This window comes from Cynocephalus volans, chromosome 3, assembly GCF_027409185.1.
Source record: "Cynocephalus volans isolate mCynVol1 chromosome 3, mCynVol1.pri, whole genome shotgun sequence".
Lineage (NCBI taxonomy): Eukaryota > Metazoa > Chordata > Mammalia > Dermoptera > Cynocephalidae > Cynocephalus > Cynocephalus volans.
Window position 1 is genome coordinate 146,599,599 of NC_084462.1, and position 21,433 is coordinate 146,621,031.

The following is a 21,433-nucleotide window of genomic DNA, read 5'->3' on the forward strand; positions in this document are numbered from 1 at the left end:
TCTAAAAATAAATAGAAAACAAAAAAGATAAAAGAATATTACCAATAGTTAAAGATGCCAGATCAATATAGTAATGACTTAAATAATTTTTGATTTGGTGGAATTAGATTTACTAAAGAAGAATGTCTTAAATTTTGAATGTACTAACTACAAATGTAATAAGTTACAATAATAAATGATATACATTCTATAATGTGATTATTTTCTGTATATTAGTATAAAATGGAATTACTGGATTACATAAAATACTTTTGTTATTTTTTTAATCCATTGCTTTTACCTAATAAAATTTCCTCCTCTATGTTCAGAAGTTAAACTGTCTGTATATCTATTTATACTGTATTTTTTTCAAACTGGCTCTTTTACAAAATTATTAGTCTGAAAAGTTATCAACTTCTCCCATCCTCTAATATTACAATAATAAAGTATCTGAATAGCTAATTATGGTGTTCCTGAGTAGCTTAAGAAGTGCACAAAGAGAATTAGCTAACATTTTTGTTGCCAAATCCTGATTTCTTTCATTATAGGAGAATGCTTGGAAAAGTACTATCTCTTGGCAAACATAGATAGCAACAAATTAATTGAGTTTCCTCATAATATAAAAAGATTTATAAAAATCCACTGATGGCATATTTAGCTCTTTCAGAGGGTTAATTCATTCCTCAAAATAACAATTTACTACTCAGAGAAATAACTTCTTTGTCAGTACAATTCATTCTGTTTATTTTCAGTTTAGGAATTTAATTATTAACAATAATGGCATATTGAGTCTGATTATCCAAGTACAGGACAGTCTCACTTCTTCCAGATCATTTCAGACTATTCCACAAGGGTCCATCCTTATGGTTAGTGAAAAATGAAGTACGCACAATTTGTATGTTGTTGTCACATATTCACTTCTCTTCTGGAAAATCCTTCCTCCAGGTTCAGGTCTCTTACCCTTCCATACCAGGTGTAGTAGAGTCCTACCCCAGACTACTGTGTATCTACAATTTAGCTGTAATTTACAGACTGGGTTTTTTAAGACTCAAAGAAACAAATGGTGATTTTTTTCATGTGGTGACAGGTGACTAGAGAAATATTTTAGGATAGGGTGATTTGAAAGAATTATAAAATGGTAGTATAAAGATCTTAAATATAACAATTAGTTGAACTCCAGTTACCTCAAAGGTCCTCAAATTATAAGCTAACATTGCCTTCTCAAAACAGTCCACAACCCTTATGACGGTTGTGCCTGGATGGAGATTTAGAGTGTTCCAGGAAAATCCACAAGTTTTTTTTTTTCCCTACTAATTCTGTGATAATTTGTTCTTGCTCAGTCAGTCTCCTTAGGGTAGATTTAATACCCATGCACGTAGTTTTAGACTTCATCTTATTAACCTTTGTACTTCCAGTACAAATATTTTTAAGATGTGATTTTGTTTCAACTTTTGGTCTCTGCAGTGTCATTCAGTATAGAAATATAAGAGGTAGGCAAAGGACCTTCCTCTTATGCAGGAAAAAAATGAAATTATTTTCAGTTTTTTTGTTAAATAATGTTCCTCGGGTCACTTTTAATAAACACTGAGCTAGTGAATTACTCCTGCATTCCAGGTACTCCTCTGGGTGCTAGAAACTAATTAGAGAGGATTTGACATATATTAAAGCTCTTGTTTTTTTCTACCATTTAATCTTTGTGGAACTGAAGTCTTTAGATTTTAAAAATATTCTGAAATACCTTCATATTTATAGTTTACCAAACAAATTTCACTTGTTAAAAGTCAGTAGTAATTTCTATGTACGTAATAGGACCAATGAACTTTGTTTCAACTCAATGTTAACAGTCAAGTTTTTTAAATCAATTGTAAAAATACAATAAGGAAACTTAGAAAAATTACTAATAATCCTATCATCTAGAGATAACCAATTTTGATGCATTTTACATATATATAAGATTATCCTCCATATAGGATGAGACACCAAAGTCTTGTATCTTCTTTTTTGACTTAATTATATCAAGAACATGTTCCTGTGTCAAAAATCTTGTCAACAATTTTTATGCCTGTATAATAATTCATCATATGCATGTACCATTATGTCATTATTCTCTTATTGTTGAATATTTAAGCCATTTCCTTTTTATTGTTGTTAACATAATACTGCCTACATTTTCCATTACTGTATTTCCTTTGGATAAATCCCACAAAGAGTAATACTAAATGAAGGTTATGATCATATTCGAGGTAAAGAAAAAATATTGTCACACTGCCCTCCGGAAAGATTGTATTACTTTATGTTCCCACTGATAGTGTTTACTTGTTTTGCCACACCATTGATGGCACTGATGGATATTATTTGATCATAAGTTTGCTAATTTGGTCACTTTTAATGGACTATGTTTTTAAATGAATTCTGAGCCACCATCATTAAAGAGAAAACAAAATTTTTAAAAAATCAATACAAATAAGGAAAATGTAAAAATTCCAAGAACAGTCAGTATGTGATAAATCTCTATGACTGCAAAATTTTCTTTCATGTAAAATCAAAATGCAAATACTGTGTCTTTTTGGGAAAAGCTCAGAATGCCATTTAAAGTATGAAACATAAAACATCAATTTACTAGGTGAAACGTTAGAGCAGAAAAATATATAAATAATTAATGAAAATACAACTATAATTGCTACTGAGATTTCAGAAGGCTGTGTTAAAAGATGAATGTGGTGGACAGATTGCAAGATTTGTTTGTAAGAACTGTACACAGAGATAGGACATAGTTACTATGCAAAAGAGCCTCTCCCCTCTGAAGCTCTAATTTTAGTGTTTGTGTGAGAGAACCCTGGCCTGCTTGCTTCTTTGTAATCTTACTTTGCTTGAGGTACTTACTGAATACAAGAGATCTGAAGAGTTTGTGTTTCTCACAGTTCTTTTAGTTGAACTGGGAACCTATCTCTAAATCACATATCATCAGTTCTACAAAGAATTTATATTGTTATCCAACCCACTAACTCCCTTTTCATTAAATAACAAAACGAAACAAAGCAAGTACAGAAAAGATAAGAATTTCCAAGGATAAAATCAGGAGATCTGTACACACAATTTATGACAGCGTCAATTAGAAACGTTTTGGTTTTATCCTTGTTTTCCTTATATTTTCTTTCAAAAGGTTTCCTCTTTCAAAATGTTTTCTTCAACTTCATGGAAAACAGAATGGGAATTGTGGTTAAAACCAGGACTATTTAACCGATGACATTAACGAATTATTAGCAAATGTGTTTTTAAAAACTGGAAATTCCAGGGGCTGGCCTGTGGCTCACAGGGGAGAGTGTGGTGCGGATAACACCAAGGCCACGGGTTCGGATCCCTATATAGGGATGGCTGGTTGGCTCACTGGCTGAGCGTGGTGCTGACAACACCAAGTCAGGGGTTAAGATCCCCTTACCGGTCATCTTAAAAAAAAAAAAAAAAGGAAATTCCATACACAACTAGGTGAGATCCTTAAATGTTCATTGATTGACTTTATGTAATTCTGTCAGCATCACTTTCTGGTCACAGATAACTTTCGTGTTTCTCAGACAAAACCTTTTCTCCAGCACTGTCTCACACAACTTTTATAAGGGCTACATACTACTAGCTGCTTCAAAGGATGGTTCTCCCCTCCCGTAGTCTCCGAAAAAGACCATGGCACAAAAATGTATCCTGTCCACCTGAAGAGACTATTTCTTGCCTGTACCCTTCCCCTTCAGGTGACACAGCCCATACTACAACCTATGTAAACAATGGCTTTCTTACCCTGTTTGCCGGCAAACTTCAGCACCTGGCTCGAGCATGTCATCTCTTCCAGAAAGCCCTCACCAACACACTTTTCCCTCAACCTGGGTGTGCCCCTCCCCTGCGTTCCCATAGCACCTGCCTTCCGCCATTATGTTCACCTCTTTATTAGACTCTCTACTTCTTAAGGACAGACCATTTCTTTCTTCTTCTTCTTCTTTGAAAGATGACCGGTAAGGGGATCTTAACCCTTGACTTGGTGTTGTCAGCACCACGCTCTCCCGAGTGAGCTAACCGGCCATCCCTATATGGGATCCGAACCCGTGGCCTTGGTGTTATCCGCACCACTCTGTCCCAAGTGAACAACGGACGGGCCCTTAAGGACAGACCATTTCACCTTTCTTTCTACTCTCACAGTTGGTACCTGTTGAAGCTTGTTGGCTGAACGACTGTCCCCAGCTTCCCCCATGATGTGACGTTATTGCTGCCTTTGTTACAGGTTCTTGTCTTCCTCCAGGAGCCCATTAATAGGAGCCTGCTTCTTCTACCTCCTATTCCCTGGTGTCACATAGTACTTTCCAGACCTCTTCTCTTATTCCCGTTAAACATGGGAGAACGGCTTGCGCTCCTTTTCATCTACCTTCTCTCACTGAAGTTGGATGCCTCCAGCCTAACTTCAGCACAGCTACAGATAATGATCTCGTTCTGTCGAGCTCCATCACAAACAGGACTAGGTCACAAACACGATCGCGTGTGGCACGCCGGGGGCGAGGGGATCGTGCGGGGAGCGAGCCTGGGTTATTACGGTGCTTCAACACGCGGGTTTTCATTGATCTACAGATTTTCCCGTCAACAGCTGAAAGCGGCGATTAAAGCACTTGAAACTGAAAATAAGGAAAGCAGCGTCGAGAACTGAGAGACGAAACCAATAAGTTTAAAGCAGCAGAGGGCTGGTTCGAACCCTGTACCCGCCACCAAACAACAAGCAGCAGCAGGACAAGCAGGAAAAAGGAGAAGTGAGGTAGACAGAGTTTAAGTGTAGGCTCCTGGGAGGACAAGCTGCGGCCACTCCCAAATCCCCATCCCGGGAGCCTCCCCGCGCGCGGCGCGGGAAAACGCTCGGCCTCTCCCGGGGCTCAGGTGTCCCCCGTCCGCCATGCGGTTTTTCTGTAGCGCTCACACCCACTGAGACGCTGCGAAGCACGCGGTGTAAAATTACAGAAGGCCGCCCGCCAAAAGCACGTCATTTTATTTCTTTTTGTCCCCGCCCAAAGCAGCAGCTCTCATGCCCCAGCCAAGCTAACACCGGGTCCCCTCAGCGCGGACGGAAGAAAAAATCCAGTTCCGGCCGTCTGTTCTCGGGGCAACCAACTCACAAGAAATTCCCCCGCCCCTGCGTGCTGAGTTAGTGGAGACAGCAGGCGTTGAACCGCATTGAAAGTCTTAAGAACTGAGCCAGTAACTTAAGAGGTTCCCCTCACCCGCGTCCCCTTGCCCTCCTCCTCTCTGCGCCACGCCCCATCTTTTCCTTCCCCACCCCCACTTGGGAGTCCGCGCTGTTCATTGGTCGCGTGCCCTGCCAATCCGACAGACGTTGACGAATCACGCCTTAAGAAAGGCAAAGGTCTCGAAAAAGCGTACACCTGGCCGTGAGGCGCGAGCCTAACGTCCCGGACCAGCAGGCGGCGCGCGAGGCACAGAGGCCCGACTGCGGGGAATCTAGGAGGAGCCTCGTTTGCATAACGGCCGCCCCTCGGTCTCCTAGTGCGGACCCGGGACCCGCCTCTCGCCCAACTTGAAATCTGTTGGGCCACGGACCGCTCACTCCGACCCAGGCAAGCCTGTGGCGGTGCCAGAAGAGTTTGTGTGGGCGGTCCCGGGAGCGGATTGGCTCCGGGAGTTTCCAGAAGGCGGCAGGAGGCGGTTATAAGAGCCGGGAACCGGTTGGAGGAAGTGGGCAGACGGTGGTCGAACTTGCTGTGTCAGGTGCGAGGCGACCGTTAGTTGACGCCACGGATTTTCTTTTTCTGCTTTTCTCGTCTTAGTGTCGCTTGCCTGTCTTTCAGTCAGTATGTCTGCCCGCGGCCCAGCTATTGGCATCGACCTGGGCACGACCTACTCGTGCGTGGGGGTCTTCCAACACGGCAAGGTGGAGATCATCGCCAACGACCAGGGCAACCGCACCACCCCCAGTTACGTGGCCTTCACCGACACCGAGCGCCTCATCGGCGACGCCGCCAAGAACCAGGTGGCCATGAATCCCACCAACACCATCTTCGACGCCAAGAGGCTGATTGGACGGAAGTTCGAGGACGCCACGGTGCAGTCAGACATGAAACACTGGCCGTTCCGAGTGGTGAGCGAGGGTGGCAAGCCCAAAGTGCAGGTGGAGTACAAGGGGGAGACCAAGACTTTCTTCCCGGAGGAGATCTCCTCCATGGTCCTCACTAAGATGAAGGAGATTGCGGAAGCCTACCTGGGGGGCAAGGTGCAGAGCGCGGTCATCACCGTCCCGGCCTACTTCAACGACTCGCAGCGCCAGGCCACCAAGGACGCAGGTACTATCACCGGCCTCAACGTGCTGCGTATCATCAACGAGCCCACGGCGGCGGCCATTGCCTACGGCCTGGACAAGAAGGGCTGCGCGGGCGGCGAGAAGAACGTCCTTATCTTTGACCTGGGCGGCGGCACCTTCGACGTGTCCATCCTGACCATCGAGGACGGCATATTCGAGGTGAAGTCCACAGCCGGCGACACGCACCTGGGCGGCGAGGACTTCGACAACCGCATGGTGAGCCACCTGGCGGAGGAGTTCAAGCGCAAGCACAAGAAGGACATTGGGCCTAACAAGCGTGCAGTGCGACGGCTGCGCACGGCCTGCGAGCGCGCCAAGCGCACTTTGAGCTCGTCCACGCAGGCCAGCATCGAGATCGACTCGCTCTATGAGGGTATGGACTTCTACACGTCCATCACCCGCGCCCGCTTCGAGGAGCTCAACGCCGACCTCTTCCGCGGGACCCTGGAGCCGGTGGAGAAGGCGCTGCGCGACGCCAAGCTGGATAAGGGCCAGATCCAGGAGATCGTGCTGGTGGGTGGCTCCACCCGCATCCCCAAGATCCAGAAGCTGCTGCAGGATTTCTTCAACGGCAAGGAGCTGAACAAGAGCATCAACCCCGACGAGGCGGTGGCCTATGGCGCCGCAGTGCAGGCGGCCATCCTCATCGGGGACAAGTCAGAGAACGTGCAGGACCTGCTTCTACTCGACGTGACCCCCTTGTCGCTGGGCATCGAGACGGCTGGCGGCGTTATGACCCCACTCATCAAGAGAAACACCACGATCCCTACCAAGCAGACGCAGACCTTCACCACCTACTCAGACAACCAGAGCAGCGTGCTGGTGCAGGTGTACGAGGGCGAACGGGCCATGACCAAGGACAATAACCTGCTGGGCAAGTTTGACCTGACCGGGATTCCCCCGGCGCCCCGTGGGGTCCCCCAGATCGAGGTCACCTTCGACATCGACGCCAATGGCATCCTTAACGTCACCGCCGCCGACAAGAGCACCGGTAAGGAAAACAAAATCACCATCACCAACGACAAGGGTCGTCTGAGCAAGGATGACATTGACCGGATGGTGCAGGAGGCGGAGCGGTACAAGTCTGAAGATGAGGCTAATCGCGACCGGGTCGCGGCCAAAAATGCGGTGGAGTCGTATACCTACAACATCAAGCAGACAGTGGAAGATGAGAAACTGAGGGGCAAGATTAGCGAGCAGGACAAAAACAAGATCATCGACAAGTGTCAGGAGGTGATCAACTGGCTCGACCGAAACCAGATGGCAGAAAAAGACGAGTATGAACACAAGCAGAAAGAGCTCGAAAGAGTGTGCAACCCCATCATCAGCAAACTTTACCAAGGCAGTCCTCGCGGCGGCGGCGGCGGCGGCGGTGGTTCTGGAGCCTCCGGGGGACCGACCATCGAGGAAGTGGACTAAGGTTGCACTCGAGTCAGCGTAAACCTTTTTTCCTTTCTCTTTCTCTCCTTTTCTTTTTCCCCACTTTTGTTTTTGTTTCTTCTTTGAAATGGCCTTGTGCCAAGTAGGAGATCTGTTGTTGGAAATCTTTAGCCCGGTGTATGCATATGAAAAGAAAGGTGCAATAACTTAGTTTAATTATAAAACGTTAGTTCTAAAGTTTGATTTTTAAAAACATTCTTTGAGGTTTATCTTTAATGCATTTTGCGTGTTTGCTGACGAGCATTTTTGGTTAACTTAGTTTGTGCATGGAGATTTGTTTGAGATGGGAAACCTGAAGTTTGCACACCTGTCCTTTGGAAGTTTGCTAACAATAAGATATATAGAAGTTTGAATTGTTTATTTTTATGTACTACTTTAAGACTATAGTGAACACTGCAGTAATGTTAAGGACAGGTATACTTTTTACAAACAAATGCATAACTGCAAATTTAAAGTAAAGCTGAAATTGATCTCAAAATTACTGTCTTAGAGTTTTCAATTTTTCCTCCATGTTGGTCTTTAAGATAGTAGTACAACGTGAAATTTATCTAACCTAATCTTGTCTAATTCTCAGATGAGGTTCCTGTCTTGAATTACCCAACAATTTAAGGGGAGAAGAATCTGGGTAAACTCTCCCCGACCTCCCTTTAATACAGAAACCTGACTGGGGTCTTCTAATGTATCTGAACTCCTAAGATTTGACTTAAGTGTTCAAGTGAAAATCGACTTGAGTATTCCAGGAATGTAAGAGTTATATTCTGGGGTTAAGTATAAAATGATTCTTTCTCTAAAGTAACAAAAGCTGGAGTAAGAGTTGTCTTCTCATAATAGCCAGAGATAGTATAGAAACAAGTCGCTTTATGTGACATGGGTGCCTGAAACAAGAACCAGCAGGCAAGCTTTAAAGCAATTAAATATTGAGTCCAAATTTGGTCAAACTTGTTTTAACTTTAAATTTCTAGCAAAGCACCTCAACTTCTGAGCTTATGGGCAGGTTCAATGAGAACGTGTTTCCAGCAGTTATAATTACTTGGTGGGGGAGTAGTAGGGGGAGTAGGGGAAGATAATGGATTTTTTTTCTGATTTTGAGGATCATAATACTTTTTCAATACCTGCCTTAAGTCATTACAATAGATTTATTTTTTAAAAGGCAAACTGTAAGATAGTCCTGTATTTTGTTAATGCACAACTTGCCCATTTTCCTGTATACCCAATTTGAGATTTTTACAGAAAGGAATATTGCAGCCCTTTGAAGATCCACTATCCTGGGCTTACACTTTAATAAAAGAGGTTCATTTATATTTTTTAGTGGAATGGCACTTCTTTGGTCTGATATATTCTCTTTAAGGGGAACTTGGAAGAAGTTTAGTAAAAGTGATTGGAAAATGGATAGTTAACCCAATATTTTCTTTGCACACAGACATTTTGGTATCTCTTTCCAAATTATATAGATTTGCCTCATGTTCTTAAGAGAACAGTGAATTATAGAAGCTATATTTTCAATTTAGTCGTGGACTCTTCTGCATCATGAAAAGAGATTAATTTTTGAAGTAATACTATGAGTAATTATTTAAAAACTAGAGAACAAGTTAGCCTTAGAATAGTGAGCTTTGGTAATAACCCTCTCACACAGGAATTGACCCTTATGTACAAATAAGATTTTTTTTTTTTTTTTTTTAGCCAATTTCACTTGGTTTGGGGGAGGGAGATAAAATAGGCAATTAAGAAATCGCTTCAAAGTAAAAAAATGTTGGTGGAAAGTTTTCAGCAAGGAGCATATAAGGGCATTTCATGGACTACAGGTAGCATTGCACAAATGTTTGACAAGCTACCTTGGTACTGATAGAATCAGGTGAATTGTAACTTTAGAGTGATTTTTTTTTTTTTTTTTAAAGATGACTGTTAAGGGGATCTTAACCCTTGACTTGGTATTGTCAGCACCACACTCTCCCAAGTGAGCTAACCGGCCATTCCTATATAGGGATCCGATCCCGATCCCGTGGCCTTGGTGTTATCAGCACCACACTCTCCTAAGTGAGCCAAGGACCAGCCCCCTCTATTACCCTTTTATTAGTCCTTTATTTGTTGCAAGTGTTTGTCCCTTGCTCTAACTTCAAAATGTAATTGCATTTTAAGTGCAATTTGGTGTTAGTATGACTCATTTTGGACCTCACTTGAGATTAGTTTCCAAAGTATTAGAAAATGACCTCTGGTAACTTGCTGTAACACTGACCTCAATCTATCTTTTCTTTCTTTTTTTTTTTTTTTTAAAGATGACTGGTAAGGGGATCTTAACCCTTGTCTTGGTGTTGTCAGCACCACGCTCACCCAGTGAGCTAACTGGCCATCCCTATATGGGATCCGAACCCGTGGCCTTGGTGTTATCAGCACCGCACTCTCCCGAGTGAGCCACAGGCCGGCCCCTGACCTCAATCTATACAGATACTTCATTTTCTGTTATTTTGAAAAGTAATTTGTAAAACTCTACCCTTCTTGAGTGTTTTTTATTTAATTCTGTCTTCTCAAATTTATCTAGATGTGAATATTATTAAGGTAAAGCCACTAAAGTAGCCATTTGAGGGCTCAGGTGAAACTCGTAACTGATAACTCCCCGGGAACTGCTTAGCAGATGTTAGATCAGCCAGAGTCAAATAACAGTGGAAAAAGTACTTTGATGTTAGGACCGGGCTAAATTACAGTTTAAGGAATAATTAAGCATCACTTGAAAGTAGTGAGTTATGCTTGGAACTAGTGGTTGACTAAAAAAAGTGGGATAGAATGTTAAGGAATTGAAAAAGTACATTTCTCAGCAGGCATTTAAATTCTTATCTGAATGTCTGATTAACATAGTTGTCCCTGTTTTGGGGCAATTGAGACACCTGTCAAAATAAGGCATAACAGGTTGTTTACAGTATATAAGATGTATGAAATTTCAATATGAGCTCACTTTAAATTTTTTATAGTATTGATGTGTTTAATGGAAATGCATTAAAACTTGTACATTAGGAAATATTAATATTTACATCTTTAAACTTGATATATATAATAGGATATTTAATAGATTACCCATTCAATATGTCAGAGACTTAATGAAAATTTCTTTACTTACTAATGTATAATTTGAAACAGAAAGACAACCTGGTTCTCTAGATCAAATCAAAAGATCTGTTTTTTATGAAGTTTCAATAGTGGGTACATAAGACATTTCTACTTTAAGTTCAATGTAGTTTATAAAAATTGTGTTGTGAGGCATACTACCCTTGTTTCTGAACACTGGAATTGAAGTTTTAAAATCTCACATCCATGTGTCACAAGACAATTGCCAAAGGGAATGTATTGAGGGATCTTCAAAAAGTTCATGGACAGATTAGTATTATCTTGTAATTCCATCTTTTTCCATGAACTTTTTGAAGTACTCTCATATGTTTAAATTAAGAAACAAGAATATTCAGTTGTTTCTGTGTAATGTATAAATAGGTTTGAGTAAATGTTTTGATTGAATTGGAAACAGAATTAGAAATTAGATACAGAACTTCATTCCTTGTAGAAAAATAATTTTCAGAGAAAGAGGTAAGTATTTATTTTTGTTGTAGCTCTTGGAATGGAAATATTTTAGGGTATATGCATTTCTGAAGTTTAATAGGGTGGTACTTAATGTTGAAATGTTTTTCCCTTAGAACAAATCAAGAAGTTATAGGCCCTTTCCACCACCCTTTGAGTGTAGATTAGGTTGTTTGTGAATTGAAGGTTGAGTAAATAAGTAACCAAAAATGGAGTTGCTAATTCAAAATTTAGCATTGCCATTTTCTTTCATGGAGCGTTCATTTTATTAGGTAAAATTAGAACACTCTGAAAATCTGTCCATTATATGACTTTTTCATAGTATAAGCATGCATTATATTTAGTTAATGTCTTGAGCCTAAAATCCAAGACAAACAACTTAGTTCTATGTTATATGCTGTTAGATAGGTATATGACCTTGAAGAGTTTCTCTTAATTAGGCACAAAAAAAAAAAAAAAAACTTCCCTCACAGGACACTTGGAATTATTAAATATTTAGAAGATATCTTTATCCAAAGTTACTTTATGATATGAATTTTTTTTTCTTTAAAGGTAAAAATTATATTCCCGGTTTAGGTTGTGAGTTTCTAATGTCATTTAAAAGTAAACCTAATTGGTGAAAAATCTAGCCTAGGAAATGAGTGGGTTACTTTTTAGAATAAATGATTTAGAGCTATAAAAACAATCTTTCCTTTCTCCTTTTGTTAGTGTAAGGTGACAGAAAAGTATAAGATGGTCCCTTCAGAGTCACTGAAAGTTTTCCTTTAAATATTATGCCCCTCTAGCACATGTGAAATAACTTGTTCTGTAATATTTAAGTAGATATTGTTTTGAGTTTTCAATACGAGAACTAATCTTTGTCTTTTCTGGAGCTTCACCTCATTATTACCCTCTCCTCCCCACCTCAAGTTATATACACTGCTTGGTGAAAAGCTCTTGGCATTTGGGATATTCTCACTTTTCAAGCAAGTCATCTTCTAGTAGCTTCAAACCAGCTTTGTGCACAGCTTCAAACCAGCACTGACAGCTTATGGGTGGGTCCCATAAATCTGAGTCCACCTGAACAGCTACCAGAACCGACTCAATTGAGTAGAACATGAACCTGGACAATTACAATTTTATACCCTTGTAACCAGTGTTTGTTACCAAGTAAGACTGGGAGGGTAGGGGTAGGGGAAGCAGTGGGATGTTTATTGCCATAATTTTAACGTTTATGGGGGTATACGAGGACTTCAAAAAGTTTATGGAAAGATTCGTAGTATCTTTAAATTTAATTTTTCCACGAACTTTTTAAAGCACCCTCATTTAATCACTATTTATTGACATTTCTTATGCTAATTAAACTGTGGAGAGACAAACGCAAAATATATATTAGGCATTTCCAATCATATTGCATCATCATCTAGCATTGTTTATATCAGTGTTGGAAGGAAAAAAATATCAACCAGAATCTGAATATCAACTCAGTAGCAAGAATTATAAGACATATGATTTAAAACATGTAAAAATATCAATTGAATACCCATTGACAAAAAGCAAGTTTCTCTGTTTTGAACAACAATAATTTTGAGTACTTAATTAAGACTGGTGTAGTTCGGTCGGTTAGCTCATTTGATTAGAGGAGGTGTTATAACACTGAGGTCAAGGGTTCGGATCCCCACACCCGCCAGCTGCCAAAAAGAAAAAAAATAACACTGCTGCTTTTATACACATTACTCCTTAAAAAGTCCTCATAACCCCTGATTTGGGTATTTTCAGAAGCAGGGTCAGAGTTGTCTTGCCCTAGTTAAGCAGCAGAACTGTTTTGGAAACCTTATTTCGGTGCCCATGCTCTCTTCCACTAGACTACATTGCTTCTTCTCCTAAACCCGCGAAAATCAACCTTGCTCCAACCTTATCATCTAAACTGAATAGTGCTAACCATTAAAGTTTGGACAAATGGATCTTCCATGTAGGACTGAATCTAGTTATCGCAATGAAACAGTAAAGTGGTTTACTTCACTGTTGGAATGCATTAAAGAATTAAGCCTTGGGCGGCCTTACTGTGATTAAGCCAGAAAGCTGCCACAGCGAAGGTTGTAAGAAGGTGCACCGGGCACCAGGGATCCCGAGAGAAGCCCGGGGTCTGACCGCCGCCCGCGCGGTCCACGGCGGAAACAGGGTCCCGGTCCCCGCCCCCGCCCCCGCCCCCGCCGGTGCCTTCTGCCGTGGTCGGCGGTAGCCTAGCGACGCGGTGCGGTTGCCCGGGTGAGGCCATGTTCCGGGCGCCCGAGTTTTATTCGAGGAGAAGGAGGCGGTTGGACCTTCAGGCGCCTTCGGGGATGGATGTGAGTGCAGCCTTGGTCGCCCCACTCCGGGGGCCGGTGGGAGGCGGGTCCTGCTGCCTCCGGGCGGCGGGGGCAGGCCCAATGGTTTCGTGATGCGGCCCGGACACCCTCGTTTCCCTTTGCTATGCCCCTCGCCCACCTCCAGAGGCGGGTCGCAGCCTTTGCCGTGGGCCAGCGGTTCTCAAAGAGATGTGGGCATATTTGCCTATAAAAACAAAAGTACAGAGGTGTATCCGGTAAAAGGTCAGCATTGAATTCTCGCTCCTTAAGCAGATGTTTAGATATTTATGAAATCCCACCTCACCACCCCTAATTGGTTGGTTGCAAAATAAATGGCTGTGCTGTGGGTTTGGAAGCAGTCCTGCTCTGGTTAGGATCCAAGAGATGAAAGGCTGGTGGTTGCTATCCACCACTACGTCAAAAGGGTGCACGTGTTCTGCTGACTGCCACTGAAGGGCGGGCTCACTGTTAGAGCAAGCTTCTCCTGTTGTGCGTGTCTAACTCAGCTGAAAGACTGGCTGCCCTGGCATCAATTTGTGGTCGTCGGAATTCCAAATAATCGGTAAATTGCTATGATCAGCCTTGAGGTACGTTGAGTTTCCTTCCTCCATTTCCCCCTTCTCTTCCCCTCCTTTTCTTCTTTCCTTCCTTCCACACCTAGAAACAATCAAGAAGGATAAAATCCTGGCTGCAACTCAGACACTTTAAGATTCTACATCTTTATTGAATGGAGAGAGTTAAAGAGTGACTGGTGGGAATTATTGTTTAAGATTTATTGGAACATGTGGATTGTAAATTGAACTTTTAATTGTTTTTGCTGCAATCATTTCATTTTACAGCAATTGGGATTACAATTAGGGATGTGGTACTGGAAAGATGAAACCAGAACTCTTGAATTCAGAAGGTAATTTTAACAAAACTTCTTTAGATTTTTTTTTATAAAAACTACATAGGTTTGGGGTTAAAAAAAAAAAGATTAAAGCAATTCAGAAGAGTTTAAAGAATAAACTAAATACCCACTGAAATCCCACCATCTGGAGATAACTATTTTGGTGAACAGCCTTTCAGACCTCACTTTCTGTTAACACTTATCAGCTGCTTCCTATGTACCAGACCCTATGGTAATCAGTTGCCAACCCTTTGAAACAGCTGCATGTTAATCCAGTTTAGAAGGAAGAAACTGTTTCAAAGGGTTAAGTGATTTGAGGAAAACTAAATGATTTGGCCCAATCACACAGCTCACAGGTGACTGAAGTGATTTAAATATAGTTCTGTTTGACTCAGAGTCTATGTTCTTAACTACTGTATAAAATTGCCTTTTTGAATTATAGAAACACAGTTTTACATTAATGGGACCATATTACACCTGCTGCAATAGATGGTAAATTTTACAAGGTGGAATTATTAGATTAGAAAAAACTAATTTTATTCTCCATTGAGAAAGTGCTGACTATTAAAAGTGTATACTTGAATTAATAATACTATCTGCTCTCTATTGTGCACCTATTATGTGCCAGACATTTGCATATTTTTCTAATTCTTACAACAGCTGTGGAAAGTGAGCAGTAATATCCTCATTTTATAGAGGAAGAAACAAAGCTCAGGTAGATTAAACAACTGAACCAAAGTTATATAGCCAGGAAGAAGCAGAACTGACAGTTTGAACCAAGATTTGTCTGATGCCAAAGCCCTTTGCATTGTATACACTGTCTCCCTCAACTAGACCATCAGCCCCTCAATGTCAGGAATTGTCTTACTCATCTTCATGTCCCTGGAGCCATCTACAGAACTTCACAAAGTAGGTGCTCAACAAATATTTATTGAGCATATTCAGTAAACCAGCTCGATTCAAGCAGAGGAGGACTACAGGAAGGGTACCAATTTGAAGGCTCGTAGGAGGATTACAGATAATTATACAAGTGAGAGTCAGAATTAACTCTATGTTGGTAAAAACAGAGGAGGAGGAAGGACTAAGAAATAAGAGCTGGAAGGCCGACCCTGTGGCTCACTCAGGAGAGTGTGGCGCTGGGAGCGCGGAGGCCGTGGGTTCGGATCCTATATAGGGATGGCCGGTGCACTCACTGGCTGAGTGCGGTGCAGACGACACCAAGCCAAGGGTTACGATCCCCTTACTGGTCACAAAAAAAAAAAAAAAAAAAAAAAGAAGAGCTGGAATTGACAGGATGTTCAGATAGAATGGTAAAGTGGTGGTGCCTGGATGTGAAGGGAGAGGGAGAAGTAGGTGTCTAGGTTGACTCCTAGGTGTCTGATGGGTGATTGAGTGGCTGGGATTGTCCTTCTGTGTACAGAATAAAAAGAAAACCAGTGACGTGTTCAAGGTTGCTATAACAAGGTTACATGGATATGTCTCTCAGGCTTGATTTGATTTCTCTTTTGTGGTGGAGCTGTGTAAGCTGTGATTAGAACTGCATCTTTAAAAAAATGACCAGCTGAAGCATGGAAAATAGTTTGGAGGGAGACAAGACTGGAGGCAAGGAGAATCAGATAAAAAGCAATTGCACAAATTCAGTTGACAGTTAATAGTTGCTAAAATTAAGGTGGTAGCATTGGAAAGAGAAAGAAAGTAGACAGATACAAGAGATATTAAAGAACTTAGTGATTAGTGGGCCGTGAGGGCTAAGGGAGGTGGAGGAATCAAGGATGACACCATTTTCTGGCTTGGACACCTGGATGGATGGTGGTTCCCATTTGCTGAGATGGGGGAAACGGGAGAAGGGAATACAGGTATGTACCGAGTTTGAGGTACCTGTAGGATGCCCAAGTGAAGGTGTCCAGCACGTAGAGGTGTCAGTTTATAAGTCTGCAGAAAGATCTGAGCCTTAAATATAAATTTGTGACTTATTGGTATTAGTCAAGTAGATGAAATTACTCAGAGGAAACGAGAACAACAACCAGATGGAACTCTGAGAAAGGCCCTCATTTAAGGAACATGCCTTCTAAAAGGAGCTTTTGAAAGAGACCAAGCAATTGCTGCCAAAGAGAGGGAAGGGAAATGGAGTGTCATGAATCCAGATAATCTGGTTTGCAAAGTAACAGCTTGATCTGAGAGGCATTCAAGTTCTATCCCATCAACTTAAGACCCTGAAAGTTCTTTCAGGGTTTTAGTCTTCCTCCACATCAGGTAGGCCAATTTTTACAGCCACAGCCAAGAGGAGTCCATAGACTTCCAGGTATTCTCAGGTTCAGATTAAGAGAAGGTGATTCCCTTTCACCTTCACCAGCTTGCAGTTCCTGGCATCTTTTCTGGGTGAATGGCACAGGAAACCTTACCCTTCAGGAAGGGTAGGAGCTAGGGCTCCCTATTAAGGTGAGTCTTGCCTTACCTTTGCGCATCATACCCTGAGGGGGATAACTGTATTAGAATACAACATGATACCCATAACCTCTATGCAAGAAATGGGCAGAGTAATGGGCAGGGAAAGATACCTATTATGTTTTTGTTTTTTTTTTTAAGCCAGTCAAATTTAGCAGTGGAGGTTGTATACCAACTTTAGTGACACTAATGTTAATAAGTTCTGATAACCCATTGCCATCAGAAGTTAAGGAAGACAGTGGAGAATGGTTTGAAGGGAGACCTGGGTTAAATCCTACCTCTGCCACTTGCCAGGTGGTTATTGTTCGTCAAGTTACTTAGCCTGGATAATTCTTAGTTCTCTTGTCTATACAATGAAATAATAATGCTTTGTGAGTAGTGAATGAGGGTTCAGCATAGTTCGTCAGCTTGCACGCCCACTTCTTTCTTATTTTTAAAGATAGAATGCCTTTATTCACAGGTTACATCTAGGTTGGCCCACCAGGCATGCTTTTCTCTCTGACATAGTGCCAGAGACTCCCCTGAGGACATAAAGCCAAGGAAACGCTATATATCTAGAAACTCCAAAGTTTCATCTTGGCCTAAGAGAAGACTCTCTGATAACCACTGAAGAGCTCTAAATTGTGTGGAAGCCAAGAGTAGTCCAGCCCTTTACATTTAAATGATGAGTTCTAGAGGGAAAACATGAATTTTTTTCTTGTTTATTTCAGGGCAAAGGGGAATGGCATGATAGGTTGTCATTAGGAAAGCACATCAACAAAATGCTGTCTGTGAAAGGACCAGATTCTAAATGGGTTGCCAGATTGAGGGAAAGACTGGAGACTGTAGGAGGGTAGAAAGTTGCCCAGACTGTGGTTTGGAAACCATCAGAGGTGCAGTTAAAACGACAATTTTCTTTCTTTTTTTTTTTTTATTGTACATACACGGGTACAACATTGACTTTCAGTAATTTTGTGGAATGTGTGGTGGTTAGATCAGTACAGTTAGCTTATTCTTCATGACAATATGCAATCATTCTTTGTGTCCAATGACCAATTCCTCATTAGCCCCCTCATCCTCTCCCTCTCCTCCCTTTCCCACCTCTAAGTTTTCTAAAAGTTCAACATGTTACTGTGGTTGTTGTTTCTTTCTTTCTCTCTGTGTCTCTCTTTATTGTTCATTAGTTTATTTATGGATTCAGCTCCCAGTTATGAGTGAGAACATGCAGTATTTTTCTTTCTGTACCTGGGTTGTTTCACTTAGGATAATTTTCTCTAGGCTCATTCAGGTTGTCGCAAATGGTAGAATTTCATTCTTTTTTATAGCTGAGTAGTATTCCATTGTGTATATATACCACAATTTCCTTATCCAGTCATCAACAATTTTCAATTATTACTAATGTTGCTTCTTAGTGATTCCAAATGCACTATGAGCATAGGTTATCTTTAAAGCTATGGCAAGGCACTGACAGAGTGAAAGCCGTCTTCCCAGCTGAGCTAGAGAATGCCTTCAGTCAAGTGAAAACCACTCAAACAAGCATGAAGTAGAGAAGGCATGTCCAGAGATCAGGGAATAAGGTCTAGAAGTTTGGCAGTAAATGCCAGACTATTGGCTAAGGGCAGGCACTGCCCACCACCAATTTCAACCACTGGGACGTGGGTCAGCCTCTCCAAGCCTTAGTTCTTCATCAGTAAAATGACAACCTTATACTCAATGACCTATTAGATGTTCTCTAACCCCAAAATTCTATGATTTTATAACTCCAGGTTCACTCAACTTAGTTCATAGACCTGATCTATTAGGTAGTCCCAAATGTATCCTTTCAAATTCCTTATTTAAAGGCTTTCTCATCTCAAAGCATCTCAGGCAAACTAGTATAGAAAGAAACTTTGAATTATAGGGATGGAACTGAGAAAAGGGTGGGAGACGCAGTTTCCTTTGACATTAACTTAGATCGGGTGTTTCTGTCTTTTCTCATCTTCTTGAGAAGAGAAACCCTGCAGAGAGCGGGAAGACCTGAGACTTCTTTAGCATGTTAGGAAAGTAATGGCCAATGCTTGTAAGTGGCCAAAACACTGTGGTGGTCCAAGGAATAACCTTAAGACAACTTTGTATTCTTGTTTAGGATGGCTGTGTTAAGATTATTAGATTATTACAAGAGGTAAAAGTCTGTGCATTGGACATCCAGCAAACAGAATGGGCTCCAAAGAGCCATTAGAAAATATCTGAATGTTTGGGGGATTTGAGCATTTTGTTAGAGGCTATCTAAATGATCTGTCAATACAAGGTACCCAGCCACATAGTATTTCTTCCTATATATCTCTAACAGCTTTTTTTGCTTTTCTTTTTTTAATTATGGAGGTAATGAATCAATACATTCTTATTGTAAAAAATTCAAATACTGCAGAAATATACGAATGTGGAATACAGATCTCTTACCTCCATCTCACCACTCTTCCCCATCTGATCCCCCACCCCTCTTTAGAGGTAGCTACTATCAACATTTGGTATCCTTCCATTTCCTTTATCTTGCCCATCCCCACCCCCAGTATTTTAGCACAGCCTCCCTCATAAATACCCAATCCTTGGAGACCAATGATAAGAGGAACACCAAGAAGAATGAAAAACTTAGAAATCATCTGCTGGCTAACTTGACACATATGGTCTTAAAAAAAAAAAAAAAGGTGGAAAAATACAAAAAAATCATTCCTTTGAGGTGATATCATGTACCTGCTGTTAGGAGCTAACCTATTACACAACATGAATATTGCCAGGAGGCTGGCAAAAACCTTTGGAAGAAGTACCAAACTGACTAATGTTATTACTCCCACGGGAGGTATTTCTCTAAAATAATTTCTTTGTGGGATTTAACAATGAGATAATAAAGGTCTACAGGACTGATATCTATCTTTAGAGAATGACTAAAGTTGAGGGGAAAGTGCTTCTATTACTACATCTACACTTAACAGACACATAACACTGGGCAGAGGTTAAACTTTTGGGTTGTGTTGTCATCAGTGGGGCATTTTTTCAGGCACAAAAATAAAAGCCATAACCCACATGGGCTACCAAACTGATATTTGCAGCAGATACCATATTTCTCCCAGAAAATTCATTCTCTGTGAGGCAGGAACCAAATCCTAATGGTCTTTAGGAATCCTTTTCTCTGTTTTGTTCATAGCATTTGCTGATACTCCTGAGAGTCTGTGCATTGGCTCTAACCAGACACCATCTGATTTTCAATGTCACAGCAATTCCTGACACATAGTATGGCCTCAGTGTATATTTGTTTCTTAATTGTGGTTCCTCGTTAAACCCATTATTGCTTAGTAGTGCTTGCACAACATGTCAAGAAACCCTGAGTTAAATAATGGGTCCTGAAACCTTCCTAGAGATAGTTAAGGCTTTTAGAAGAGTCCACAGCAGGGAATACTGAGATGGCTGGTTGGGAGGCAGGATTGCCTGGTGGCTAAGAGACCCTGGGCACCAACCCTGGCTTTGCCACTTGCTATGTGATCTTGGTCAAGTTACTTAATCTCTTTCTAAGCTTCAATTTTTCTCATATGTAAAAATGGTGATAATAGTAATATAAACTTCATAGAGCTGCTATGAGCATTAAATGAGATCATGCTTAAAAGCACTTGGCACATAATAAGTACTCAATCAAACCAAACTTTCATGAGCTTTCTGTTTCTTGTGAAGTGACTGGGATTTTTAGATAGAAATGTTTTGTATATGGTGGTATTCTGGAGGCTGCTGATGGTTAGAGGCTGAATATAAAGACTAAAGTTTTCATCTTTCTTTAGATCATTGTTCCATTTAAATACATGAATTGAACACTGCTGTGCTTCAAATTTTCTTCAGCTTTCATTCATAATTTATGCTAGTCCTAAGGTTACATGAGCTATGGTTATGATAGGATTAGTTTTCCCCCGGGAAAAGGTTAAGTTCCTAATTATCTCATTTCTATTGCAGTTTTACATCTTCTGTAGAGCTCAAGGAAAAAGGAAAGAAAGGCAAAGCAGTTCACTTTGCTGAAGTTGATGGCCCAGCTTCAGACAGGTAGCTTAACTCCTCAATCATGCCAGTGTTGCTGATGGCACCTCTCAGTGGCATGGCTTAAGCCTTTACAAACTCAAGGAAGATACCATTTCCATTGTCCTAGGTTGAAATGCAAACATCCATTAAGGAAACAGCATGTACTATTTCAGAGATATGGTGGGAGTTATAATAGTCCCCATAAATGAATGCCTGTGATAACTTGGCTACTAGCAAGTTTTCAACTTTTTATAGTTTTTTTAAAAATCTGAAAATGGTAGCTACACCAGAAATAGGTGATTTAAATGACCTATTTTGTATGAAATTTGTATTTACATTTTATATCAGGCAGTATGCATTCCTCCCTCCCCCAATATAGTAAATATAATGTTTAAAAAAATACATTCCAAAATGATCTTACATTAAACACAC

General features: G+C 41.1%; 2 protein-coding genes across 2 annotated transcripts in view; both read left to right on the plus strand.

Annotated features, from left to right (window-relative positions):
* The first annotated feature begins 5,683 nt into the window (after window positions 1–5,683).
* Window positions 5,684–8,216, plus strand: HSPA2 (heat shock protein family A (Hsp70) member 2). Its single transcript, XM_063088984.1, has one exon. It carries the CDS (start codon window positions 5,819–5,821, stop codon window positions 7,739–7,741), a length of 1,923 nt encoding a protein of 640 aa, XP_062945054.1. The 5' UTR covers window positions 5,684–5,818; the 3' UTR covers window positions 7,742–8,216.
* Window positions 8,217–13,578: 5,362 nt separating this feature from the next.
* The window catches only part of PPP1R36 (protein phosphatase 1 regulatory subunit 36), a 30,547-nt gene continuing 22,692 nt past the window's right edge, over window positions 13,579–21,433 (plus strand). The window contains exons 1-3 of the mRNA XM_063088420.1: window positions 13,579–13,650; window positions 14,490–14,554; window positions 20,939–21,025. Of these exons, the coding sequence (XP_062944490.1) occupies window positions 13,579–13,650; window positions 14,490–14,554; window positions 20,939–21,025 (224 nt within the window). The remainder of the gene's footprint in view (window positions 13,651–14,489; window positions 14,555–20,938; window positions 21,026–21,433) is intronic.

Excerpts from the sequence above, each read along its gene's own strand:
- HSPA2 (XM_063088984.1), top strand. The coding sequence starts at position 5,819 with ATGTCTGCCCGCGGCCCAGCTATTGGCATCGACCTGGGCACGACCTAC.